Below are 25,502 nucleotides of genomic sequence, written 5' to 3'. Positions count from 1 at the left end.
AACGGCTGCCCCATCCTTCAAACCGAAACGCATTACTGCTTCACGGCAGAAATAGGTGAGGTGGTGGTAGCTACCCGTGTTGACTCACAAGAGATCCTACCACCAGTAATTATATTAGTAGTTGACAATTTTAATTTTAATAATTCTGATTCGGTTTCATTTGCTTTGATTTCATTTTTGTTTATTATCATTTTGAATAATTCTGATAAATTGTAATTTTAATTTTATTGTATTTTGATTTAAATATTATGTAATTGTATGTGAGATTTTATGGGCTTAAGTTGCCTGAAATAAACGCATTTCATTTACACATTCATTCATAAATAAGTTCGTTTCATATTTCTAACTGCATTAATCGTTAATTATTTGCTTACTTATTTCGGGGGCCATAAATCGATCTGGCTACGGTTTATTTTCAGAAAATGTTGTTTTATTCGTGTTTTCAATAATCAACTTTATCGATAATCAACTTTATGACTCTTCCCGACATCTATTGGCGAATAATAATACTATTTTTCTTAATTGAGAGCAACTAACTACTTTAAAGACACAATAACACTAAAGCTACTTCAGCACATGGCGTTGTTAAGCCACCCGAAGCCAATGAGTGTTTGGTTTAAGGTTAGACCAAGAAAATGAATTGTTTATTTATATTATTTGTGTCTTTTTAAGTCACGTGTTCACTTAAAAATGCCTAAACGATCTTGGAATATTTCATCATTTTATCAATATGTAATTCGTATTTAAATATAATTTCTAATAAACACAATTAATCAAAAAAAAATATATACCGAGCTTTGCTCGGTCATCATCTAGTAAGTTTGTTATAGGCTTATGTATAACTTACTGCTACTACTAGCATAAGCTCTTTTTGTTTCTTGACCCTATCGAAAGTTCGATCAAAGTCTGCATTGACAATCGCTTGCTACAACATCATTAGCTAAATTGTCAATTTAGCACACACTGTTGCTATTTGATAGAAAAAAATCTAATTCAGTTATGAAAATTGCACCCGATGTTATATTGTCCCGCGTCTCGAATTTTTCTCGATTTTGTCCTTAATTTTATAATGCACTATAATCCGTAAGCTTGCTCAGGCTAAAGCATAGTGCCCACACAGCTGCTTTGCCACATTCCGTAGGTAAGTACCTTACACACTGCATTCGGTATCACCATTCGCGTGGCACACAACATAAACACAACCAATTATGAAAAAATTATAGCCCACTGAGTATCTCGCCGGATCCTCTCAGTGGGTCGCGTTTCCGATCCGGCGGTAAATTCTGCGAAGAACAGCTCTTGCTAGGGCCAGTGTTAGCAATAATTTCGATTTGAGCCCCGAGAGCTCACCTACACGCTAGGGTGAAGTTGAAATAGCCTCTCAAAGCTAACAGCATATATAGAGAAAAAAAAATACAATCAGATGGTAATCGGATTTAAATAATAACCATATACATATTTTGAACTATCAAAGGATCCCGGCTAGTCTAAATTTGTCGGGCTATTCATATAAGTTTTGCTATGCAAGGTTTATCCGATGATTCTCAAAAACATTCTTTGACATTGTTTTAGTTAAACTTCAATAATTCATTGTTTAAGACCAAGTTAAGAATTATATTAAACATTTCATAGCTTAAATGATGTTTCAACTAATATCGTTATATAACTTCGATAAGTCTTTTAATTATGAATAAGCCAGTTAGTAACCATGTAATCACATTATTGGGGCTGACATTAAAATTCTTAGATAATATGTGCCAACATAAAGTACTTATAAGATTACAGGGCGTACATTGCAAAACTTGTCGCTTTTTATGTCAGTGAATGTATGAAATAATTCAGCGGATATGTATAGTTGCGACAAATGTGAACAGGATCAGAAAAAAAGCAAGTACACAGTCCATATATCTTGGAAAAACTTTATTCAAAGAAGATGAGAAATTAGGATTTCATAAACGTTGCTTAAAAGGCTGCATGTCTAAATATAACATTAACTTCGATTCTAGCGAGTCAAAATCAAAACTACTATTAAGGTTTAATATCACGTTTTTTTAAATATCGTTATATTAGGTAATTCAGACGCTTCGAATGCTAAGATTTCTGCGATCACAAACGACTTTTTATTTTTTTATTCTACCTATGCTGATAGCCTTGAGAGGCTATTTCAGCTTCACTTTAACTTGTGGGTGAGCTCACGGGGCTCATGCCGAAGTGTTGCTAACACTGGCCCTAGCAAGAGCAGTGCTTCGCAGAGTCTACCATCGGATCGGAAATGCGACCCACTGAGAAGATCCGGCGAGAAACTCAGTGGGCTGTGTCTATGAGTCAATTCGCTCGTTGAGCCCCTCGTCGCGAGAGACGGGTTCGATGAAGACGGTGACCGGTGCTTGTGGGGCCTAAAAGCACCGTTAATGGATCGGGAGGATCCGTAATGACGTGAGCGGACGACTAAGGCGTTAATCGTCGACAGCTGAATATTGTGATAACTACCGCCTAGAAATACCTCTGGGCTGCATACAGAACGACCTAGAGATCTTTTGAGGTCTTGCAGTTTTTTACTTGTTTTTTCATCTTCACGATACACAGATCCCAGGTATTATACATATAAGCACAATTGCATATAGTGCCCATTGATTATGGTCTTCAATTTTTGTTTCCAAACCATGTAACTTACGTAATGTTGAGTGTATCAATAATGCTAGTACTTGACAACCTGTTTTTTATTTATTGTCTAGATGTGTGGACGAGCACACGGCCAACCTGGTTATGCGATTACCAGAACCCATAGACATCTACAACGTAAATGCTACTACTAACCTTAAGACATGAGCTCAAAAGTCTCATTTTATACACTACAACGGCCACTCCGTCCTTCAAACCAAAACGCATTACTGCTTCACGACAGAAATCTCCAAATTGGTGGTACCTACCAGTGCGGAGTGACAAGACGTCCTACCATCAATAATTACGCAAATTATAATTTTGCGAGTTTGATTTTTATTACAAGATGTTATTCCTCCAACGTGGAAGTCAATTCTGAACATTTATTAAGTACGCATTTTATTAGAAAAATTGGCACCTCCTTCGGGGTTCGAATTCCGTTGCATCGCATGATACGAATCCAGCGGATGACTAATCCTTTAGGCCACGAAAACTTCATTTACAACGCAAGCAATGTTCGCAAAAGTTCAATAGAACTAATAAAAACTATGTTGCATCAAAATATTCGTAGCAACACAGACTCCACAGTTCTATCATGATAGGCATCAAGCTATGTGCTTATATCACCATCTTACATATGTCTACATCCGTGCACTTATACGTTCTAACATGAAAAGTACAGTAAATATATTGTAGCAGATTAATAACTCCGTCAAACAAACAAAAAATCAGAGCCGAATTGAGAACCATTCTCCCGTTTATATAACAAACTAAAAATAATAACATTCATTTTATTTTAGCTCACCAGCTTCAGCATTCCATTTAACTGTCGTTTCTGTAAATTATTTGCGCTGTGTCCCTTTAAGCCTGCGGTACCATTGTACGCTATGTCGACAGGGCAAAATCGAATCGCATATTGCAAAACACATCTTGCTAGAATAAATAATGAGTACATGCGTTCAATGGGCATACACTGTTTTTTTTTTCACAATTGTAATTGGTAACACGTTTTATGTAATGTACCATGCTTATAGTTTCGTTTTACGCATAAAAGGAACATATTCCTAAGCCTTTTTCTAGATCTGCACTACGTTTTTATAAGAATACTAGCTGGGCCGGCAGACTTCATAGTGCCTCAATCGATAAATAAAAAACCTAAACTGTTGTATAAAATAAACTATAAACAAACAAAAGGAATCCGTCCGACGGGGGACACATCAAAGGAAAAACAAAATTGTTATTTTTATTTAATTCACAGCATTTTCATATTTATTTACCTTTTAAACCTTCTCTGGACTTCCACAAATCATTCAAGACCAAAATTAGCCAAATCGGTCCAGCCGTTCTCGAGTTTTAGCGAGACTAACGAACAGCAATTCATTTTTATATATATAGGTATAGAAGATAGATAGAAGACAGATGTATACGCTTTTAAATTCGGCAAAGCAATTCGCAAATTGTAAGCAACTATGTATGGGCTTTGCAGTGAGAATCGCTGGGTCACGTTGGATACAGTGTGCTTAGTGCGAGTTTTTTAACGTTCTCGATAGCGTAAAAGTTAGCTCATATTTGTATGGAGTGGGATCGTTTGCCTACGTTTGCCGCTAGGGGCGCTGTTCCAACTGCATACAAAATTGGATTAACTTTTACGCTATCGAGAACGTTAGAAAGCTCGCACTAAGCACACCGGTGGCATTGGACCGGCTGCCCTGGAGACCAGCTGGAGAGGCCAATGTTCAGCAGTGTATAGTGGACATGATGGCTGAGATCATGATGATGATGATGAGTTTTGCAATAAATGGTTTAATTAAATCATATCATAGCAAGCATCATATGCATTAACTGCCCTTCGGCTGACCCCCTTGCTCGCCCAGAAACGTCTTCAAGCCAACCGTTCCTACTTCAATCACAAACAAAATTACTGGTGGTAGGATCTCTTGTGAGTCCGCACGAGTAGCTACCACCACCCTGCCTATTTCTGCCGTGAAGCAGCAATGAGTTTTGGTTTGAAGGGTGGGGCAGCCGTTGTACTGAGACCTTAGAACTCAAATCTCAAGGTGGGTGGCGGCATTAAGGCTATAGATGTCTATGGGCTCCAGTAACCACTTAATACCAGGTGGGCTGTCAGCTTGTCCACCCATCTAAGCAATATAAAAAATGTATTCACTGATTCACAGAACCAGTAATATCGCTTGCAGTCGGTAGGTGCGGTTGTGGAGTGCTGCTGCTCAGATCTGCTGACTGTCTTCCAGCTTGGAACCCTCAGACACAGCCCGCTGAGTTTCTCGCCGGATCTTCTCAGTGGGTCGCGTTTCCGATCCAATGGTAGATTGTGCGAAGGACGACTCTTACTAGGGTTCGTGTTAGCAACGTCGTCAGGTTTAAGCCCCATGAGCTCACCTAGTAGTTAAGGTTACGCTGAAACAGCCTCTCAATGCTCTCAGCTTAGTTAGGGAAAAAAAAACCAGCTTGGAAGCATACCTTAATAATTGAAGTAATGAACTTCAGCGCACAATATCAAACGTATTTTAACATCTGTTATTTTTTAACAAAATCAAGTAAACATGATAATAGACCACAAAAAAAATCGTGACTAAAAGTACTGTTACATTTATTTCTTATGCGTGAATTACAAATAAGCGATAAATTTTTTTTTGCGAATGCTTTATTTGTTGATTGAGTTTTATTTTTATAATCTCAGAGATTATTGCACGTTCGCGCACGAAATGATTCCATTCTAGAAGACCCTAATTTAAATTCCCACGTACACGGCTTGCGATTGAAGAATTTGAACAAAAAATACCTTTCCAAATTAATATCTTTGTTAATTTTGGAGTCCGCACGGGTAGGTACCACCGCCCCGCCTATTTCTGCCGTGAAGCAGTAACGCGTTTCGGTTTGAAGGGTGGGGCAGCCGTTGTGACTATACTGAGACCTTAGAACTATATCTCAAGGTGTGTGGCGCATTTTATGTTGTAATGTCTATGGGCTCCAGTAACCACTTAATACCAGGTGTGATCAAAATAGTCGTTTAAAAACTAAACGAATACAGAAAAGCCTAAAACCTTGATGCGTCAATTAGTAATCAACAAAGCTATAATGACCGTGGCTTTTAATATTTAGAATCCGCTTTTAAAGTTTAATTATTGATCTGACATCTAGGTAATTATTAATCAGTAATATTTTACGTGGTTCAGATAGATGTTGACTCTTCATAAAACTAAGGCCGGGTGAAGCTTGTTTTTTTTTTGTAATTCGTAATATAATAGTTTGTAAATTAATTATTGATCCTAAGGCCTAATTTATTGATCAGGATAAACAGGATTTAAAAAAAAGTTTTTCATTTTTATTTCGGATCGGTGTTGCGTGCTATTTTAGATTTTAAATAACATTTATTCATTTATTATTGAGCATCTTATTTCTTATCATTGTATCCGTGATATCGTTAGAAATATCGTTTATGTAAAAAACGAATGTATAAAGCACTTTTTTAAAATAACTCAAATCGCAAGAAGGCCATGTACAGTAACTAAATAACAACAAAACTAAGCTGCTTTGTTCCTTTTTTTAGTTTATTCCTTAGATGGGTGGACGGGCTCACAGCCCACCTGGTCGTAAGTGGTTACCGGAACCCATAGACATCACAACGTAAATGCCGCCACCCACCTTGAGACATGAGTTCTAAGGCCTCAGTATAGTTACAACGGCTGCCCCACCCTTTAAACCGAAACGCATTACTGCTTCACGGCAGAAATAGGCAGGGTGGTGGTAGGTACCTACCCGTGCGGACTCACAGGAGGTCCTACCACCAGTAACATTGTGCAACACAAAGAAATCCTGTCCTGTTGGAGCAGTAGTCGTCTTGAATCAATCTCAAGCACAGATACTGGCTATATCTGTCCCCTACCAAGATAGCGGTTAGAAATGAAATAACAATACCCTCATATTATCGCAAAGTCAAATCCAATGTTGTTAAACAATCTCACAAGTGATTTGAAAGTTTCCTTAGTAACGGCACTATGCAGTACAGTCGTTTAGGGTCGATGACTTCTGACATCAAATGTCAGCGAAGGCACAGTAAAACAATTAGTAAATTAATTAATTTTGTTTAATTTTATTATTGATAAATAATGTGAAAGTGTACATTTATTCAGTAGACAGACGAGCGTGTCGACTACAATTTTTTATATTCATGCTTTTAAAATTAATATAAAAAATACAAAAGTAAACAGTAATAATAAACTATACAAAACTAAACTCACTTTTTATTGAATGATCGACTTCACTCAACGACACCGAAGAAAAAACCTTTTTAAAAACTAAAGAATTTTAATAATAAATATTTGAATTTACATGTAAGCAATTTATTTAAAAGATGATAAATTTTTACCCTCAACTGGCATAACCCTAGTTTCGCCCCTATGGCTTTGTAAACATTATTTTAGCGCGTACTGTTTTTGCCTACGAAGCAGTGTAAAAATAAATTCATATCTCCGTACTAACTATGGTAAGGTTATGCCACTATTGCGCTAACGACCTCAGCTATCACCGCCCTTTGTTGATATCGATAAAAAAATAAGGGGAGTAAATATACATTGAACTTTAAGCTTTAAACGAACGAGAATAAATCATCATTATTCAATCAAACTATTACGTTAATATTATTTTAGATGAGGTTTTTTTAATATTATACTAACATATGTATTAATTACCCTGACCACGAATAGTTTAAGTGTATTAAACGTACAATGAAAAAAAAATATATCAGGACTTTTCCATATTATACACATCTAACCCGCTGTAACGGTAGGCAGCGGCTTGGCTCTGCCCCTGGCATTGCTGAAGTCCATGGGCGACGGTAACCACTCACCATCAGGTGGGCCGTATGCCCGTCTGCCTACAAAGGCAATAAAAAAAAAATATATATAGCACCCGTTTTAAACTTGCCCCCGATATTCAATGTTTTCAAATAAATGATTTAATAAATACATTCTACACGATTTTCTTCTCTCAAAATTCTAAAAAAGTTCACGTTAGTCGAAAACAATTATTATTATCAGAACGAATGCGTCTGTTTACACGCATTAAAACAAATATGCATATTGTAAACTTCCAACTTTCACAGTTGATGGAAATCCGCTAGTTAACGGTACGGGTTGATGTTACATCAATATTTAAACTTTCAGTACGTTTGCGACCTAAAGAAGGGTCGGTCAAACGGCTGCACGTATTCATGTGAGTCAGCACGGGTAGGTACCACCGCCCTGCCTATTTCTGCCGTGAAGCAGTAGTGCGTTTCGGTATGAAAGGTGGGGCAGTCGTTGTAACTATACTGAGACCTTAGAACTTATATCTCAAGGTGGGTGGCGCATTGTAGATGTCTATGGACTCCAGTAACCACTTAACGCCAGGTGGGCTGTAAGCTCGTCCACCCATCTAGGCAATAAAAATAAAAATGCTCAAGTTTCTGAGCTACTATCTATTCGTAATGAAATAATACAATTTTAAGAGTTTATGTATAATAGTATATGTATATACCTCTCATTTATACAGGGTGGTAAGAGACCGCTTCCGAAAACGAAGACAGACGATAGTACTAATGACACCTTTGATGATGGGACGTAAAAAAAATCGATCGTAATTAAAAAAAAAAAACATATTTTTAGAGTTTTATTAGCATTATTTTTGCTTTATCATGTTAGTACAGCTTAATGAAACGATAGTTTCATAAAAAAATATATTACTTTACTAAAAAAAAAACCAGCAATGAAACACAAAATCAAAAACAGCTGATGCTCGGATCAACGAACGCCCGGGCGCAGCGTTTCTCTTACCCGCACACTGGCGGTCATACCCGATCCTGTAGACCAAATGGTAAACAGTCGACGTCGCCCAAAACACGTCATTACGGATCCTCCTCGTCGAACCCATCGCTTGCGACGAAGGGCTCGACGAGCGAATTAACCCATAGACACAGCCCACTAAGTTTCTCGCCGGATCTTCTCAATGGGTCGCGTTTCCGATCCAGTGGGAGATTCTGCGAAACACTGCTCTTGCTAGGGCCAGTGTTAGCAACACTCCGGTTTGAGCCCCGAGAGCTCGCCTACACGTTAGGGTGAAGCTGAAATAGTCCCTCAAGGCTATCAGCACAGGCGAGGCGAAGCCGCGTCCCCCAAAATTTACAGCTTTGTAGGTACAACATTTTCGTCTTAGGAAGCGGTTTCCTAGCACCCGGTATACCTATTGCAATAACAACAGTATTTGGAACGAACTTCCTTTCTCGCTGTTTTCTAAGCGCTATATGACAATATCTTCAAACTAGGCTAGCAGAGAGTACTCCGCACTAAGTAGCGGCTTGGCTGTGCCCTTGGGATCGCTGAGGGATCGCTGATTGCTTGGGATCCCCGAGCGACGGAAACCATTCACCATCAGTATTTGGTTTAAGCGACATTTCGCTTAATACGCGACATTTATCATTGTAATTAAAGGTCCGCTTTATTTGATATTAGTATCAATTCAATGCTATTTGAATGTACAAATATACAGTTCGATGTTATTAATTGTACTTGAAACAATTCAACGTTTTTGTTACTTTACTCATTATCATTATCCTGCCCTTCTCCCAGTCACCTGGGGTCGGCGCAACATGTTTTCTCCTTCCATACTCTTCTATCATATACCATTTCTTCGCTCACTCCCTTCTTACCCATATTGTCTTTCACGTAATCCATCCATTTCTTCAAGTCTGCCTCTTCCTCTATGTCCTTCCACATTCATAGATAACATTTTCTTACCAACCTCATTTTGTCTCATCACATGTCCATACCATCCCGATCGCGCACTTCTCAGCTTCTCTGTCACAGGTGCCACTTTCAGACTTCCTCTAACTTATTCATTCCGTATTCTATCCATTCTCGTTACTCCACACATCCATCGCAACATTCGCATCTCTGCTGCATGCAATCGCCTTTTTGTTACTTTACCAACGTTAAAAATATATTTTTATATTATAATTTCTTTATTTCGGATTGCTAAAACTGAAAAGTGAAATAAATTGCTAATTAATTTACATAACATCAACGAGAAGTAAATCCTTACTATTTAGTTCAATGCGTTTTTGTTAAAGTGGGGCTTCATCATAAGATGCTTCATCATCAGCTTATAAAAAACTGATTTCAATAAATACATTTAGGGCCAGATATTATTGACATAATTTTTTTCCAGACAATTTATAATATTTTCCTACTGTAGTTCATTGTAATCCAAACAAAAACACCTACAATACTCCTGTTTCTTCTAAAAACACAAATACGAATTTTAATACAGAAATAGGACAAGAATCATTAACAAAAGAGATTAAACTAAAGAAGCTAAACACGACCTTACAGCCCCGCTACAAGGTTGACATTACTACTGTTTACGATTCTAATGTCGGGAAATATTAAAATGGTCGTAATTTAAATTATGCATGTATTGTACACTTGTGTCCAGTGCGAATTCTAAAAAGCTAGAAACCAGGCTACGGACCGCTTTCACCGAATGATTCGATTGCGATGACATTCGTGTGACATTGTGGGTGTGCATTAGAAATCAAACGTCGTATTTGGTACGGCTATTAATTATTTTCGGAATAAATAAACATTTAAATGCGAAGGATCTTCTTACGAGTATTCCTATAGCCTTCTAGTATATAACTGAACTAGTTTTAGACAGGTCAAGCTAGTAAAAAAGATGATTTTAAATTACTAAAAATAATTTAATGAGTTGAACATTTTATAGGTTTAAAACCAATCACAACGCATCAGATCACATCACATGTGGCTTATAGCTGCTTATTAGGGTAAAATCTATGTAACTCGTTTATTTTGGCCCCAAATGACATCACGCGTCTAGTGGCAGAGCGGATTTACTGGAGTTAAGTGATTATGGGAGCCCACAAATACCACGATGCACATGCCATCAACCACCTTGAGAAATGAAGTTGCTTGAGTTCGTGTTAGCAACAACATCAGGTTTGAGCCTCGTGAGCTCACCTACTCGCCCGGTGACGCAGATATGGTCTCTCAAGACCATCAGCTTAGGTAGGGAAAAAAAAAGACAAAATTCGGTAGGATGGTGATTGGCTATGCCTTGGCTACTCGCAATACGCCGTAACACAACTAAAAATATACATATTTTAATTATTCTCTGCAAGGTATTCAAGCTCACAAGGAAATGATACTCGGACAATTCTACCATAGATTGATATTGTAACCATTATTATCTTGATTTCAATCGTAATCGAGATTATAATGTGCTTCCACGAAAGCCTCCAATCTTTTTATGGCATAAAACTGCTTCTAATAAAGATTTGGTTTTTTATAACTATATCGTTACAAATCAAATTATCTTCTTGTAATGTATCAAATTTTAAGTCTTAATATAAAATTTGAAATCAATAATAAAAAAGGTAAGCCAAAATACAATTTAAGAAATTCAAAAGATAATACACATTTCTTCAATTTCAAAATTATTTAATAGTACTTACTCATTGTTAAATATTTTAATCAGTAGATTGTATCAATTTATCTATTAAAATATTTATAAATGAAATACCATTGTATTTCTTCCGCGTAGAAGCATTTTAATTGACTCATGATAAATATTAATTTTACATACAAAATTGCAAATACAATAAGACCTTAGAGAATGATAGATATCTCTTATGTAGGTATGTCTAATGTTTAGTAAAGGCAAATATTATTAAAATAGTCATTTTTTTCAAAGCTCCTTTAGCCTCGAATTCTAAACTCGAGCGTATGGTGAACTCATAGTACCAGGAGCAAGTATGGACAACGTAAGTAATAGATGTCTCTATAGACTCTTACTTCACAACACGACTAAGAACGTATGCCAGAATGGAAATTAGCAGTAGAGGTAGAATGACTCATATGAATCGAAATATTCGGGGAATATCTTTTGTACAGCCTCTTCAGTAATAAAATGGAAGCCATACGGATGGTAGCATCATCTGATTCTACAGCGGGGAAGTCGTTTATTACGGCTCGAGGGGAGAAATATCCATTATTTATATATAACTAATAGTTTCTTCTGATATTTCCGATATTACATAGTCTTTGGTCTAATGATTCATACTGGGCGAAACTACTCCCGTAGTTAATACTACTTACTCTAAGCAACTTAAAGAAACTCATGGATTTCAAATAGACTCCTTGGTCCCATCCAGTGTTATAAAATATACATTCTCATTGAAATCAAGGCTTAAGACCAGAATTAATTGTTGAATGTTTTCAAATCAGCTTTGACCTCAATAAATTGCTTTTTCTCGAAGTCAATGTTAAAGAGGTAGCTTTATAATAGCTGGCATCTGTGATTACCGGAGTCCATATACATCTAAACATAAATGCCGCCACCGACCTTGAGACAAGAATTCTAAAATCTCAGTTTAAGGTCCTGGGTGTCGCGATCCATGGGTACTCTTTCCCATTTTCTCACTTCAGTTGTACCCTAATTCTTACCAAACTACCAACTAAAATGGGAGAATATTCAGATACATCACTCACTCATGAAAATCATAATCTCTTTATGTATATCCACAGGCCATTCATTAATCAAGTATTTTTTTTAAATTCTGCTCTAGTAACAATGTCATAGAAATCCCATTATTCTAAAATGTTCCGGCCTCATAATATAGACGGCCTTGACGATCTTATATTTGAACTTCAATGAATTACTTGAAGAGTATTTCTTTTTGCCTCATTTTTATTTTTCCTAACGCTACATTCGTTTTTGTGGTTTTTCCTGCTCAAACAATAGGTCGTTTGTCGTTATCGTGCAGCTAAATGCACAAGTGACACACGAATCTGGGTTTTAGTACTGGTTGTGAAGATCTTGGTCAGTAGGTAAAAGATAGGTACACTTAAACTAAATGTGAATACAAAATAAACAGAATTTTATTTTTTATATTTTTATAACGGGTTTTCTGGGCTTTTTGTTCGTTTATTAAAACGAAGTAATAATAACCTAGGCGCATTCTTTATTAACGTACCTATATTCTTCCATGGAAGACCATATATTTTGGAGGGTTCATTTATTTTCTACAGTCAATAAGGTGAAAATGAAAGTAGCTCACGACCCTTCTCTGACATCATTCACGTGAAATGCAAGTAAATATAGAGATATGCGTTTCATTTTCACTTCGTGTCCCAATATGCTAACATAACTGTACAATGCTACGATCGAGACGGCTTTAACGTTTCAAGACGGTTACCCATACACTTATTGGCACAGTGTACAATAATATCGTCGTAGTCCACGACACGCGACTCCATTCATTCGCTTGCATTCCGTTAGCATAGTCTCTTCGGTTTTTACCACTCAATAATGCGTTAAATTAACACGCAAATATTCGTCTGTGAACGCATCCGTAACGTAAACTATTTGGCGGGAATTAGAAAACAAAATGGCGCGGAAAGGATTTTTATTATTCGTGTCAATATTGTTCTTCGTTGTGTTTCCATGTGAAATGAGAAGGAACAAGGACCTGCCGACTGAGAAACAATTGACTTTACAACGTAAGGAGACTAATCCGGTGATGTTTACAAGGCTTGTTGTAATGAGACTTGTTTATGGATTAGCGAAAGTGATGGGCTTCGAAGAGCCCGTTAGTGAGGTGATGAATGGCGCGTTTGTCCCACCCGGAGCTGATGACGACGATGATTTCGACGATGATGATGATGACGACGGAGTTTTCGATGACTATTAATCTCAAACATACATTACACGGTATATGTATTCAAGAAGTATACCGTAAAATTAAATTAGATGACGCAAGAGAGTAAGGAGATAGAAGATTTTGAGAGGTAAACGAAAGATTGGATAACTATTTAAAAAAAATGTTAAATATGAAGTGTCGATGTAGATCTACAGAGATACTAAAAGTATAATGATCAAAATAAAACGGTACTGTTTTGTTTTTTCTAAATATTATTTTACAATACTTAATAAATTCCCTTGCGTTTTCGCAACGGACTCATAACAATCTCATACTTGCTAGATTTTGTTTTTTAAATCTGAAAAGCTTTTCCGTTAGTAATAACTAGTTTATAAGTAGCATTAAAAAATCGATACCAAATAACAAAAATGCATTTATGAAAATCGTATATTTGTTAACGTAGATTTGTATTTTATCTTTAATCTTTAATACGTATTATATTCTGCAATGATGTCAGAAATGCTATTAGAATTTTATTTTTTGTATTTTAATTCCATTCAAGTTTTTGTACGTTTTATAAATTATTGTGTACCTGGTAGCATTTAAAAATATTCATAGAATATAATAAATGAATATTTTATGAGCATAATAAATTTTCACAAATCAAGTGTGAGTTTTATCGTATTTGCCGTTTTATTAATGTTTTTGTTTGTAAATTAGTATTAAAAAGGATAAGGACCCTGGTAACCATATTTGGAAACCTTGTAACCAATTCTTCGAGAAATTTCGAGAAGAACTATTTCTTCAAAATTATTTGGCGTTACTAGAGCAAACGAGGCTATCATTCGTTCCGCTTGACCCGTTATTCATTTAAATGAATAACTTAATAAGGCTTAAGCCTTAGACCTCATGTCTCAAAGTGGGTCACAGAATTAACTTAGTCATGCCTATAGCAAAGGTTCCTAAACTTATTTTGTCTACTGCCCACTTTGAGAATAAATTCTTTTTAGGGCCCTCATTTTTTCACCTACTTAAAAAACACTATAGCGAGAGCTCTTAAGAGTCCTCCTAGATGAAACTACAAATCGCCTCCCAAGTTTCTACACAAGGCCCCCATTTTTTTTCTGGGTCTCTTACCGCCCCCCTTTAGGCCTGCAGCGCCCACAAGGGGGCATTATCGCCCAGTTTGGGAAAGGCTGGCCTATAGGCTCCGGTAACCGCTAAAACAACGTTCAAAGGTCCGCTACCTACAAATAAACAAACACACCAAGCTAATAAAAGTGTGTTAGAAAGAATTTGTTTTCTGTAAGTAAATACCTACTCCTAGCTCGGTATTTCCCTTGTGTTCTATACGTAGAATGTACTTCAAATCTTCTAAAATAATACTAAATGTTGAAAATTAAATCTGTTCAATATAAAAAATCGTAAAATACAGTTATAAGCTATCGATCAAAATGAGAAAACTATTCAAATGACCAGCGGTCAATGTTGATCACGTACTAAGCGTCCGGCCTGGCAAACTAAAATCGGTTACAAGAACAATTAAGGTCAAAACGATTTGACGCAAACATTTTCTGGGTTCTTAAACAGCCGTATAACTGAGTTCTACTTTAACCAACGGAGCTGAAATCTTGAAAGCTTAACAATGGCTAAAAACAATTACGACATTATGTTTCTTGTCATCTGACAAATCGATGATCAAATTTTTTCGTACGAAGTTCTAATATACAATCAGTATAGAGTTAGCTATTTATATATACAAGAAAGTTGACAGAAAAAGTCTGAACAATAACATTCAGACCGTCGATCAATCCTACTCTACCTTATATCGTTTTACTTCTATGAAGGTACATCTTATGACCAGCATAGATATAATAGGCGTCAGGGCTTACTGCCCTATATACAGCAACAGGCTTCCAGAGCGAAAATAAAACTATCAGCGTAAATATTAGGAAAAAATTTAATACACAAATACTGCGTCATAAGTCTTCTTTACAGTCCAAAAACCAACTGGGTTGTTCATCGTCAATTTCATCAGCTACATTACTAGGGGTAACCTCATCATTTCCAGATAAAGTCTCATCTGTCACACCACAATCACCATTTAAATCCAGGCTGCATCCCTTCATCTTTCTGATAAGGTCACCCCATTTCAACTTGATATCGCATAAAGGGCAAGAACCTTGTATAGGAATGTACTCCCCTGGCTCCAAAAACCGATCAGCTAAGCAACTAATATGACAAACTAACACACAGAATTGATTTAAACATTTCATTTTTGATTGATAGCTTTTTATTAGGCGGCAACATATGATGCATTCTTCAGATTTATCTTCATAACCGACATTATTGATTTTTTTTAAGTTTTTAATTTTGACAGGTCCGTAGCAGATTTTCATGTGTTCCGGTGATTTTCTCGTCACCTGAAAAAAATGTTTTATATGTTTAGAAAAATGTAAGTTTCTTTTTTTCCGAATTCTATTAAATAAATAGTTGTATTATTTAATCTAAATGAAATTAATATAAATGAAATTTAAAGAAAAGCCTGCCGTAAAAAATAATCCCCTTGGAAACGATCACGTAGAAAGAATTCAATCACTCGTGAACTCAAAAGACAGTCATCAAGAGTGGCCCAAAATCTTTTTAATGAATGTTCTCTATATCTGTTATTTTGTTTTTTACTTCTTGGTTTGTTTTAAATATAAGATTAATAAATAGGAATAAATAACAAATTAAATTAATGGTTTCTATATACTTAAAAAAATTCGCGCCTGAAGAGGTCAAACTAACGATCATTCATTACAATGTTTCTTTCTTTCGCCATTTTGTGATTTATGTACAAAAAAATTCGCGCGTATTTAGTATACCGAAACATATACGCCATGATGTATATCATCACATTAAAGCAGCAAGAGACGGTGTTTTAATTGATTTAATGATTTAATTCACTCAGTGATGCAGTAGTTAACGCCCCAGACTTTTTTATTCTTACCTATTCTAGTAACGTCAAGGGGTTATTCTAGATTCACCGAACTGGTAGATGAGCTCGCGGGGCTCAAAGCTGACGAGTGACGTTGTTGCAGGCGACGGATTAAAAGAAACTCAACGCGCTGATGTTTAGGTTAACTTTTTGCTGAGTTCGACGAGTACGGTTACCGGGGTACCTACTTCTAGTGTTCTAGTGTTAGAGATGAAGGCGTCTAATGCAAGGCTTATTGGATCTGATGGATCCGTAAGGACGTGTCTAGGGCGACGACGGTGACTGGCTCCTACGTGATCAGGATTCGGGGAGTAGTCAGCGGCGGCAACGATAAGGCGATTATCATGACGATCTGGATGCCTATTGCCTATATATGTACATATAAATTGAAATGTATATCAATCTCTAGTACCCATAACACAGGGAATCGTAATTTGGGGCCCAATGACCGTGCGTTATTTATACCTAGTTATTATTACCCTATATTGCAGATTTCGGTGCTTAACCCTGAAAACATCATAATGATACGCGCAACGAGAAAAACCCCAACATGCAGGTGTTGTACTTACTATAAATATGTTATACATATTATTTTAATGGTCGAGAAACGTTTACCAATTATGGTATGAAATTAATCTATACTAATATTATAAAGAGGAAAGATTTGTTTGTTTGTTTGTATTGAATAGACTCCGAAACTACTTAACCGATTTAAAAAATTCTTTCACTGTTTGGAAGCTACACTATTCCCGAGTGACATAGGCTATAATCTTTTTTGGAAAAATTAGGGATCCTTACTAAAACTTTTTTTTTTTTTTTTTATTGCTTAGGTGGGTGGTCGAGCTCACAGCCCACCGGATGTTAAGTGGTTACTGGAGCCCATGGACATCTACAACGTAAATGCGCCACCCACCTTGAGATATAAGTTCTAAGATCTCAGTATAGTTACTCCAATAATGTAACCCAAAGTGTAAAAAAATTACCTAAAATATTGTTTTCATCGTGTGCCCTGCGAAAACTATTGATGATAGAATAAAATAATGTACTACGAATTTGAAGAACACATTATTATTTACAAAAAGTGTCGCGACAGCATATGTTTAACTATTATAGTTATGCCGCAATAAGTGTTATTTTATTTTTTTAAATAAAACAACGTCAAATATGTTAGAAATTTTTGTTAAAGACCCGAGCGAAGCCGGAGCGGGCCGCTAGTTACATATAAAACTATTGTAGAGTATTTTCAATAGGTTTTCTTTTCCCCGTCCTTTTCAGAATAGTTATAATAAAATCTTTTTTGTGCGTTATCACCTCCTAAAGATGCCCGATCGATACGGGGTTAATGTACGGACTGGTTTACTCAAAACATATTGTTTGGATGGTGAAAATATATTACTGGATGCCGATGACAGTTCTTTACCATAAATAAATGAAACGACATGAGCGGTGGTTAATTAACTATATCTATTATTGTCCTTGAAGATACCAGTTTAACAACTACAGACCATTGAACTTTATTATCGAGGCAGGTGCGTGACATGTTAATAATTTAATATTTTGATAATCACGTTAATAAATAAATATTTCCAGAAACATTTTTTTTTTATTGCTTGGATGTGTGGACGAGCTCACAGCCCACCTGGTCTTAAGTGGTTACTGGAGCCCATAGACATCTACAACGTAAATGCGCCACACACCTTGAGATATAGTTCTGAGGTCTCAGTATAGTCACAACGGCTGCCCCACCTTTCAAACCGAAACGCATTACTGCTTCACGGCAGAAATAGGCGGGGCGGTGGTACCTACCCGTGCGGACTCACAAGAGGTCCTACCACCAGAAATTACGCAAATTATAATTTTGCGGGCTTTTTTTATTTTTAATACACGATGTTATTCCTTCACCGTGGAATTCAATCGTGAACATTTGTTAAGTACGTATTTGATTTAAAAAATTGGCACCCGCCTGCGGCATTCGGACACCGGTGCATCGCTAGATACGAATGGACGACTTATCGTTGAGGCCACGACCACTTCAACTGTAATAACAGATAATAACAGTTTGGGATATTCGAAATAACGCCAAAGCGTTCAAAATAGTGTAATAGAATTAGGAGCGCTACAATAGATGTGCAAATGAGGGACAGAATATCTATGGCAAAAAGTATAGGGCTCCGTCATGATCGACATGATCCTGAATCGTTACCCTCGCTCATGGTCGCCAAGCCTCTGCACGCCGTTATGTACTCTCTCTCGACAAGCCTCGTTCGAAAAAAGACATATCATAGAGCTCGGGAAGCACCTAAGAGGGGGGCTTATTCCAAAGCCAGATGGTACATGGCAAGCAAGATCTCTGGAAGCGCACTGTAGATGAACGCAGTGGTACTAGGTAGTATGAATGAACTCTGCTCCGGTGATGAACGTTGCCATAATAAAAATGGATGATAGCGTGGCGGTAGCCATCACAGAACACAAGATATTTAAAAGATGTCTGAATCTCGCTTACGATATTTTCAAGATAAGCTTGCATATTTTTTTTTATTTATTGCTTAGATGGGTGGACGAGCTCACAGCTCACCTGGTGTTAAGTGGTTACTGGAGCCCATAGACATCTACAACGTAAATGCGCCACCCATCTTGAGATACAAGTTCTAAGGTCTCAAGTATAGTTACAACGGCTGCCCCACCCTTCAAACCGAAACGCATTACTGCTTCACGGCAGAAATAGGCAGGGTGGTGGTACCCACCCGCGCGGACTCACAAGAGGTCCTACCACCAGTAAACATATACAAGTTCCGAACAACAGCCTTCGGACTGTCGGTCTACCGAGCAATTGCACCCGCTCGGTAGATCTTCTCTACGTCGTATATCTCTACAATAGTAATACCGGTCGTGAGGTGGCCTAAAATAGTAAAATAGGTGTTTTAAAAGGTTACTAAAGGTGTAATGGTGACTAAGTAGCAGAGGTATCCGTGTATTAAAGTAGCGTACTGCGATCGCCAGTCGGCATTTATTGATGGTAGGGCGCATTGTAAGTCTGCATGGGTAGGTACCTCCTACCTGCCTATTTCTGGTGCAAAGCAGTCCTGCATTTCGGGTTGAAGGGTGAAACAGCCTTTTTTTATTACTTAGATGGGTGGACGAGCTCACAGCCCACAACTCAGACTCACAAGAAGTCCTATCACCAGTAATTACGCAAATTATAATTTTGCGGGTTTGATTTTTATTACACGATGTTATTCCTTCACAGTGGAAGTCAATCGTGAGCATTTGTTAAGTACGTATTTCATTAAAAAAAATGGTACCCGCCTGCGGGATTCAAGTACTGTTGCATCGCATGAAACGAATGCACCGGACGTCTTATCCTTTAGGCCACGACTACTTCAGCTTTAATATAATTAAGACTTAGAACTTATGTCCCAATTTGTATATTAGCATTCACTTTGTGATGTATATTCTCTCTGGATAGCACCAGGTGAACTGAGTGTGTACACTGATGTATGAATAAATTTATGATAAAACTGGGTTAACTGAGAAGAACTTCTTGTAAATGTTGTTTTACTTACCATTGAAAAACTTGAAAATAGCTTACATCTTATGTATGGTTCTTGTCAGTCATTGATGTAGCTATAGGACTCAGGCAAGCCACTGTTTACCAATAAATAACATGGGAGTTTTTCTGAACCAGGTGACTTGACAAAAATGATGTCCTTATATGTAGACTGGATGAACACAAAACTTTCATTCATAATGGGTCTTACTTTTTGATACGGTTTGACATTTTTCTTTCCACAACCATTTCAAGGTCATACAAATGATAAATATATTATATCAAAGTTTCCTAAGATTTAAAGCTTTAACTTACTGGAAATTCTTCAAAATATTCTTTCTCAAGCCATCTAATTAGTAATGGCAATCGACACCATGGTCCAACTCTCAGCATTTCACTGAGTACCCTTAATTTAAACTGGAATTCGGATTCTTGACGAGGTATCTTTTTGAGACATAAATGTTGCAGTCTTGTTGTTTTTGTTGGATTCTGCCAGGCCCATTCAAACTAAAAGTTCAAAGGATAAAAATTTCTCAATAATCTAATCTAATATAGTCTAATCAGATGAGACCAATATGTGACATCACTAAAGTTGTATCTACAAAAGCAGTAGTGGTATACCTACCCATTTTCCTAACCCCCTATTTTTTGGCGGGAAAACGAATTGCAACTCTGCCCACATTATAAACCATCCTATAACCATTGTTGTTTTACAATAATCACTTAAGCGCTGGAAAACTCTTCTAGATATTTTAGCTCCTAAACGTTAACACAGTTAACGTAAAACTAACAGCTTGTTTTTTATTAAGCATAATTACATATTTATCTGTTAAATATAACTAAAGGTAATTGTTTGAATTCGATCACCTCATATTAACTTACCCTTAGTGCTGAAATATTATTAGGGAAACCGTGGACAATAAGCACCATTTTCCTACAAAAAATAATTATTTAAGTAAATGATTAAGCTCCTACTAATTATTTTACATTAAATATTTCAGATGATTTACCATGGCCCTTTATTACTAGTGCGATAAGCTCCACCGGCCCAAGTTCCTCGATTATGCTGCATGATTCGCCGGTTCGGCTCCCGTGTATATCCTATATACGTTCGTCCTTTATATTTCGGATTCAAACAGTACAACAGATACACGCCAAAGAAATCTTCAACGACTTCTGGCTCTGTCATTATTTTTCAGATGAAATCAACTTCCTATTTATTTCAGGAAAGTGGTACCCTAATTGCACAGATTTATAGAAAACGATAGGAGCTAAGAGCGTTTATATTTGTTAGTATTATTTTGGTTACCAAGTACTATTTTATTGCATGCTGGTTTAGCCTGGTTCATAGATTAATAAATTTGAGAGCCTGGTTGTTTGTTTCGCTGTTTATTTATCATATTATAATCGTTGCTGCATTGCAATATTTGCAGTCTGTCAAAAACAGATGATTTTATTGACACTATTGACAGGACATTTCAGGGTTCCATAAATATGTGGAAAAATCCGTCTGTACGATCCGTTTTCCAGATCGGTCAAAACGACGGATTGATAATTGATAGTGTATGTAACGATCTTCACGACGAAGATTCACTTTACTTCACTTCACTTCTGTAACGACGGATCGTACAGACGGATCTTTCTATCCAGTTTCCATCCAGTAGATCCAAATTAACCTTAGAATCTTGAGAATATGTTTGTTGCTTGCATGCTTGCATTGCACTATTTTTATGTGATAAATAAATTTATTATAATGTACATGGACTTTATGGCGAGAATGCGGGAGGTGAACTTGTTTGAACTGTTTTATTTTGTTCACCTTGTGTTTCTACAGGCTTAAAAGTGTAATAGCAATGCTTTATTATCTGTTTAACATCTGTCAAAGGGATAAAACATGGAAAAATATAATGAAATCACTGGACATGTCCTCTCGGGCTATTTCAAATGGTCTACTGAAGTCTCATTATATAATTTAAATTTACTGAGACTTCGTTTCATCCCATCTCGTTCCATTTAATTTTATTCTAATTTATTACAGTCTCAAATAAATTAACTTCACCACATTTAATCCACATAAGTTTTCGATCCACTATTTTTCGGAAAAGGAACATTAAAATAATTAGGCTGTGTGGTATAACATCTTCGCCTTTGTTGTGTCTGCTGTGACAGTTTGTGTTACTTATTTAAACGGGACTTTTTGGCGGGAACGCGAGGAGTGAAGTTGTGTGATTTGTTTTATTTTGTATATTTAGTGTTTCTTCAGGTTTAAATGTGTAATAACAGTGGTTTATTAACTGCTTAATATCTGTGAAAGTGCACAAATGTGGGAAAATGAAATAAAGTTACTGGACGTAACTTTTTCATTTCATTTCAACCTAGTTGATTAATGTCTCAAATTTTCATTTCACTCCATATTATTATTTTTCATAAAAATAAGATTAAAAATTAAAATAAGACTTGACCTAAAGGTCTTAGTTACCAGGTCATAAAATTCCTTAAAAAAAACTTATTTAAACGTGATTTACGTATGACATTGACATTCTAAACACCAAATAAACTGATGAAAAACATTGTGATTAGATATTTATTTCGAATTTAAACAGTCAATTAATTTAACTGTATTTAATTTAAACTTAGTACCAAGGGCAAAATATAATAAAAACTTAACGGTAGTGAATTAGGTTTCTTTCGCTGGCAGATTATTTTTTAAACTGGAATTCATACCTTGAAAACGAAGGTAGTACAAACGGCGAAATACAGTGATACAGTGGTAATCAGTACCACTCGAAGAATAATGGACGAAACAGCAGATACAACGAAGATCACAGAAAATAGTTTTGCTAAAATTTGTGGACTGTAAGTTTAGCATAACCTAAAAACATTAATTTACCGGTATTAATCTGCTAAGATAATATAATATAACATTATAAATAATACCTGGCCAAGTTAATTTAAAAGGTTTTGTATTACACCTTATCCTTGACGTTACGACTATTTTGTGTTAAATTGTACCTTTATCAAGAAGTGAATAAGCCCTGTATAGTTGTCGTATCTTAACGCTGAAATTTGGCTTCGAGTCTGTGAAAATAATCTAGGATCTCATAATGTTTTTTACATTTGCTTACTTGCATGAGGAATTACATTTCTAATGATATTTTTAGTTTGTTTTTTTGGCCTCCTATGGCACAAGACAGGCTGTCATATAAATTCGATACTAAAGATAACTTCACTATTCACTTCTTTTTGTGTCCAATTATACAATTTAGCAAATCCAGTGCCCATTGTCAATGAACTGAATTAATTTATATAGAACAACCTGAAAGCACACTAATAGTATAAAGTCAGTAAACAATATATTATTAACATTAGATTATAAAATGGCTATTAGTGTAGAATACCCTAAACAAAAATTTTCAATGAAGTTTCAAATAAAATTTTCCAGATGTGAAGAACAGAAAAGCAAGTATTGTTGCCCAAAATGTGGTGTATTATATTGTTCGCTCGGTTGTTATAAATCAGACAAACATTTAGAGTGTTCAGAAAATTTCTATCGTGACTGGGTTAATGAAGAACTCTCCTCGCAAAATGTGGATGAGGAATCTAAACGTAAAATGATTGAAATACTAAAAAAAATGCAAAATGAATCTAATGATAATGTTGATGACCTAGAAAATGATGATCATATAGACTCTGATGATTACGATGAAGAAGATTTACATGACAGGATAAAGAATTTAGACATCAATGATGCAGATGCCATTTGGAATGCCCTAACTGAAGATGAAAAGAATGAATTTGAAGCTTTGGTTAGTCAAGGAGATGTTGGTTCTATATTACCTAAATGGGAACCCTGGTGGACAAAAAGAACAAAAAGCAAGTTAGTAACAGAAGTATGTGATGATGAACTTGATAAGAACATAGACACTTGTCCACAACTGAAGAATGTTCAAAAACTCACCTCTTTAACGGTAAATATAATGATTAAAACAAACTAGTTCTGTCTAGCACTTCTAACTGCTGAGTATGAATTCTTTTTTTAATAGCATAAGGGAAGAGCTCATTTGTTGTTAAAAAAAATTTTCCTACCTAAGCTAATTGCCTTGAGGGGCTATGCCCGCATAACCCAGGCACGGTAGTTATCTCACGGGGCTCTAGAGGATGTTGCTAACACTAGCCCTAGCAAGAGGACTGAGTGCTTCGCAGAATTTACCACGGGATCAGAAATGCGACCCACTAAGAAAATCTGGCAAGAATCTCAAATTTTCATAGTAAACTAAATTACTGAGCATTAGGTTACCTGACCATCCCGACGTGAAGATAAAATAATATTGCATAATCGTTTTCAGAAAATTGCACCATCGACTACCGTGAAATTCAACATAATCAACATTCTAAGTTCATATGCTTTTATAATGAGATATTTCAATGGAGAGATTGATCCAGTGGAAGCTATTGTCCATTTACTAAGTATATGTGGGAATTTAGAATCAAATGCTAATTATGATGATTCTGCCATAGCTTTGGAAGCTGTCGCACAGAAATGTTTACAGGTAATTGTATTCAATTATTTTATTGATGTGTAAAGAAATCATAAGTGTCCTATTATCAAAATAATATATAAATATTATATTTTAAAATCAATGTTGCACTATTCATAGTTTGCTTTCATATTTAATCAATTAATTTTCATATTTAATTTATCTTATTGAATTTATTCCAGAATGAACTTGTACAAACAGACAAACTTAGTACTGAAGTAATGAAACACGACACATATCTCATACTTCAGGGGCCGAATGATGACAAAAAGTCATTTTACTGTAAAGCTGCACTGTCCCATCTGTTCGAAATATTTACTGAAGCAAAGTCTGCATTGAAGCACACAAAAATTGTTGAAACAAAGAAAAAGACGGAATTTTCTAAGAAATTTCCAGAACAAAAAATTGACCATTTACCAAAATTAGATGTGGGTAAAGTGAAGATGTCTATGAAGAAGATAGAATATTATCTATCTTTTTTGGAGAGTTATAGCATGGAACTTTAATAAAACTTCCACATAAATTGTTTTTTTTTGTAGCTATAACACAACCAAATCCCAAAAAACAGTATCATAATAATTTCATCATATCCAATCTGTGTCTATGTCTATGTCACTTTACCAAAAGATAGGCACTGTACACAGACAATTCCTTATATGCATTGTATACACCATTGTTCTATGGTGTATCTAAATAAATAGATAATTCTTTAGGATTGAGACTCCATACTACTTTATACATTGAATTGAAGAATTGAAAAATTTTTTTTTGATAGAATGTTAATTCTTAGCGTTGCTTGGCATTTTAGTTTGGTCTTAAAATAAACAAATATTCCAATATTCAAAGTTCTCAAGCTTAGGTACAGTCATAACTTATACAAGTGTAGTAGTCTCCCACTAGCGTAACCAGAATAGCCCCTCCAGGCAGGTGGGCAAAAAAACCTTATTTTTTTTACTTTATGGGTTCTAGAAATACATATGAGACAAACACAAGGAAATCGACACCGTGAAAGCCAAGCCTCTCTATTAAATATACTTTTACCTGAAATCAAACTAAAAGCAG

The 25,502-nt window shown here is 36.0% G+C and overlaps 3 protein-coding genes across 3 annotated transcripts; 2 read left to right on the top strand and 1 right to left on the bottom strand.

The window, feature by feature from the left end:
• Positions 1-12,755: 12,755 nt before the first annotated feature.
• Positions 12,756-14,252, top strand: LOC114252923 (uncharacterized). The gene has a single exon (XM_089733652.1). It carries the CDS (start codon positions 13,124-13,126, stop codon positions 13,424-13,426), a length of 303 nt encoding a protein of 100 aa, XP_089589778.1. The 5' UTR covers positions 12,756-13,123; the 3' UTR covers positions 13,427-14,252.
• A 1,065-nt stretch (positions 14,253-15,317) lies between these two features.
• On the bottom strand, positions 15,318-21,724 carry slx1 (structure-specific endonuclease subunit SLX1). Its single transcript, XM_028187489.2, has 4 exons — positions 20,913-21,724; positions 20,785-20,836; positions 20,218-20,409; positions 15,318-15,798 (listed from the first exon to the last, which is right to left on the bottom strand). Exons 1-4 carry the CDS (start codon positions 21,089-21,091, stop codon positions 15,355-15,357), a joined length of 867 nt encoding a protein of 288 aa, XP_028043290.2. The 5' UTR covers positions 21,092-21,724; the 3' UTR covers positions 15,318-15,354.
• A 672-nt stretch (positions 21,725-22,396) lies between these two features.
• LOC114252839 (zinc finger HIT domain-containing protein 2) lies at positions 22,397-24,963 on the top strand. The gene is made up of 4 exons (XM_089733506.1): positions 22,397-22,758; positions 23,345-23,870; positions 24,249-24,452; positions 24,623-24,963. Exons 1-4 carry the CDS (start codon positions 22,697-22,699, stop codon positions 24,944-24,946), a joined length of 1,116 nt encoding a protein of 371 aa, XP_089589632.1. The 5' UTR covers positions 22,397-22,696; the 3' UTR covers positions 24,947-24,963.
• The last annotated feature ends 539 nt before the right edge of the window (positions 24,964-25,502 follow it).

Source organism: Bombyx mandarina, chromosome 16 (genome assembly GCF_030267445.1).
Source record: "Bombyx mandarina strain Sakado chromosome 16, ASM3026744v2".
In the NCBI taxonomy this organism is placed as follows: domain Eukaryota; kingdom Metazoa; phylum Arthropoda; class Insecta; order Lepidoptera; family Bombycidae; genus Bombyx; species Bombyx mandarina.
The sequence above is the reverse complement of the archived record's forward strand: the minus strand, read 5'-3'. Positions and strand labels throughout refer to the sequence as shown.

Excerpts from the sequence above, each read along its gene's own strand:
- LOC114252923 (XM_089733652.1), top strand. The coding sequence starts at position 13,124 with ATGGCGCGGAAAGGATTTTTATTATTCGTGTCAATATTGTTCTTCGTT.
- slx1 (XM_028187489.2), bottom strand. The coding sequence starts at position 21,091 with ATGACAGAGCCAGAAGTCGTTGAAGATTTCTTTGGCGTGTATCTGTTG. Across the intron at positions 20,837-20,912 it reads ACTAGTAATAAAGGGCCATG|GAAAATGGTGCTTATTGTCC; the intron begins GTAAATCATCTG and ends TATTTTTTGTAG. Across the intron at positions 15,799-20,217 it reads AATATTTTGAAGAATTTCCA|GTGACGAGAAAATCACCGGA; the intron begins GTAAGTTAAAGC and ends CATTTTTTTCAG.
- LOC114252839 (XM_089733506.1), top strand. The coding sequence starts at position 22,697 with ATGGACGAAACAGCAGATACAACGAAGATCACAGAAAATAGTTTTGCT. Across the intron at positions 22,759-23,344 it reads TTTGCTAAAATTTGTGGACT|ATGTGAAGAACAGAAAAGCA; the intron begins GTAAGTTTAGCA and ends AAAATTTTCCAG. Across the intron at positions 24,453-24,622 it reads TCGCACAGAAATGTTTACAG|AATGAACTTGTACAAACAGA; the intron begins GTAATTGTATTC and ends AATTTATTCCAG.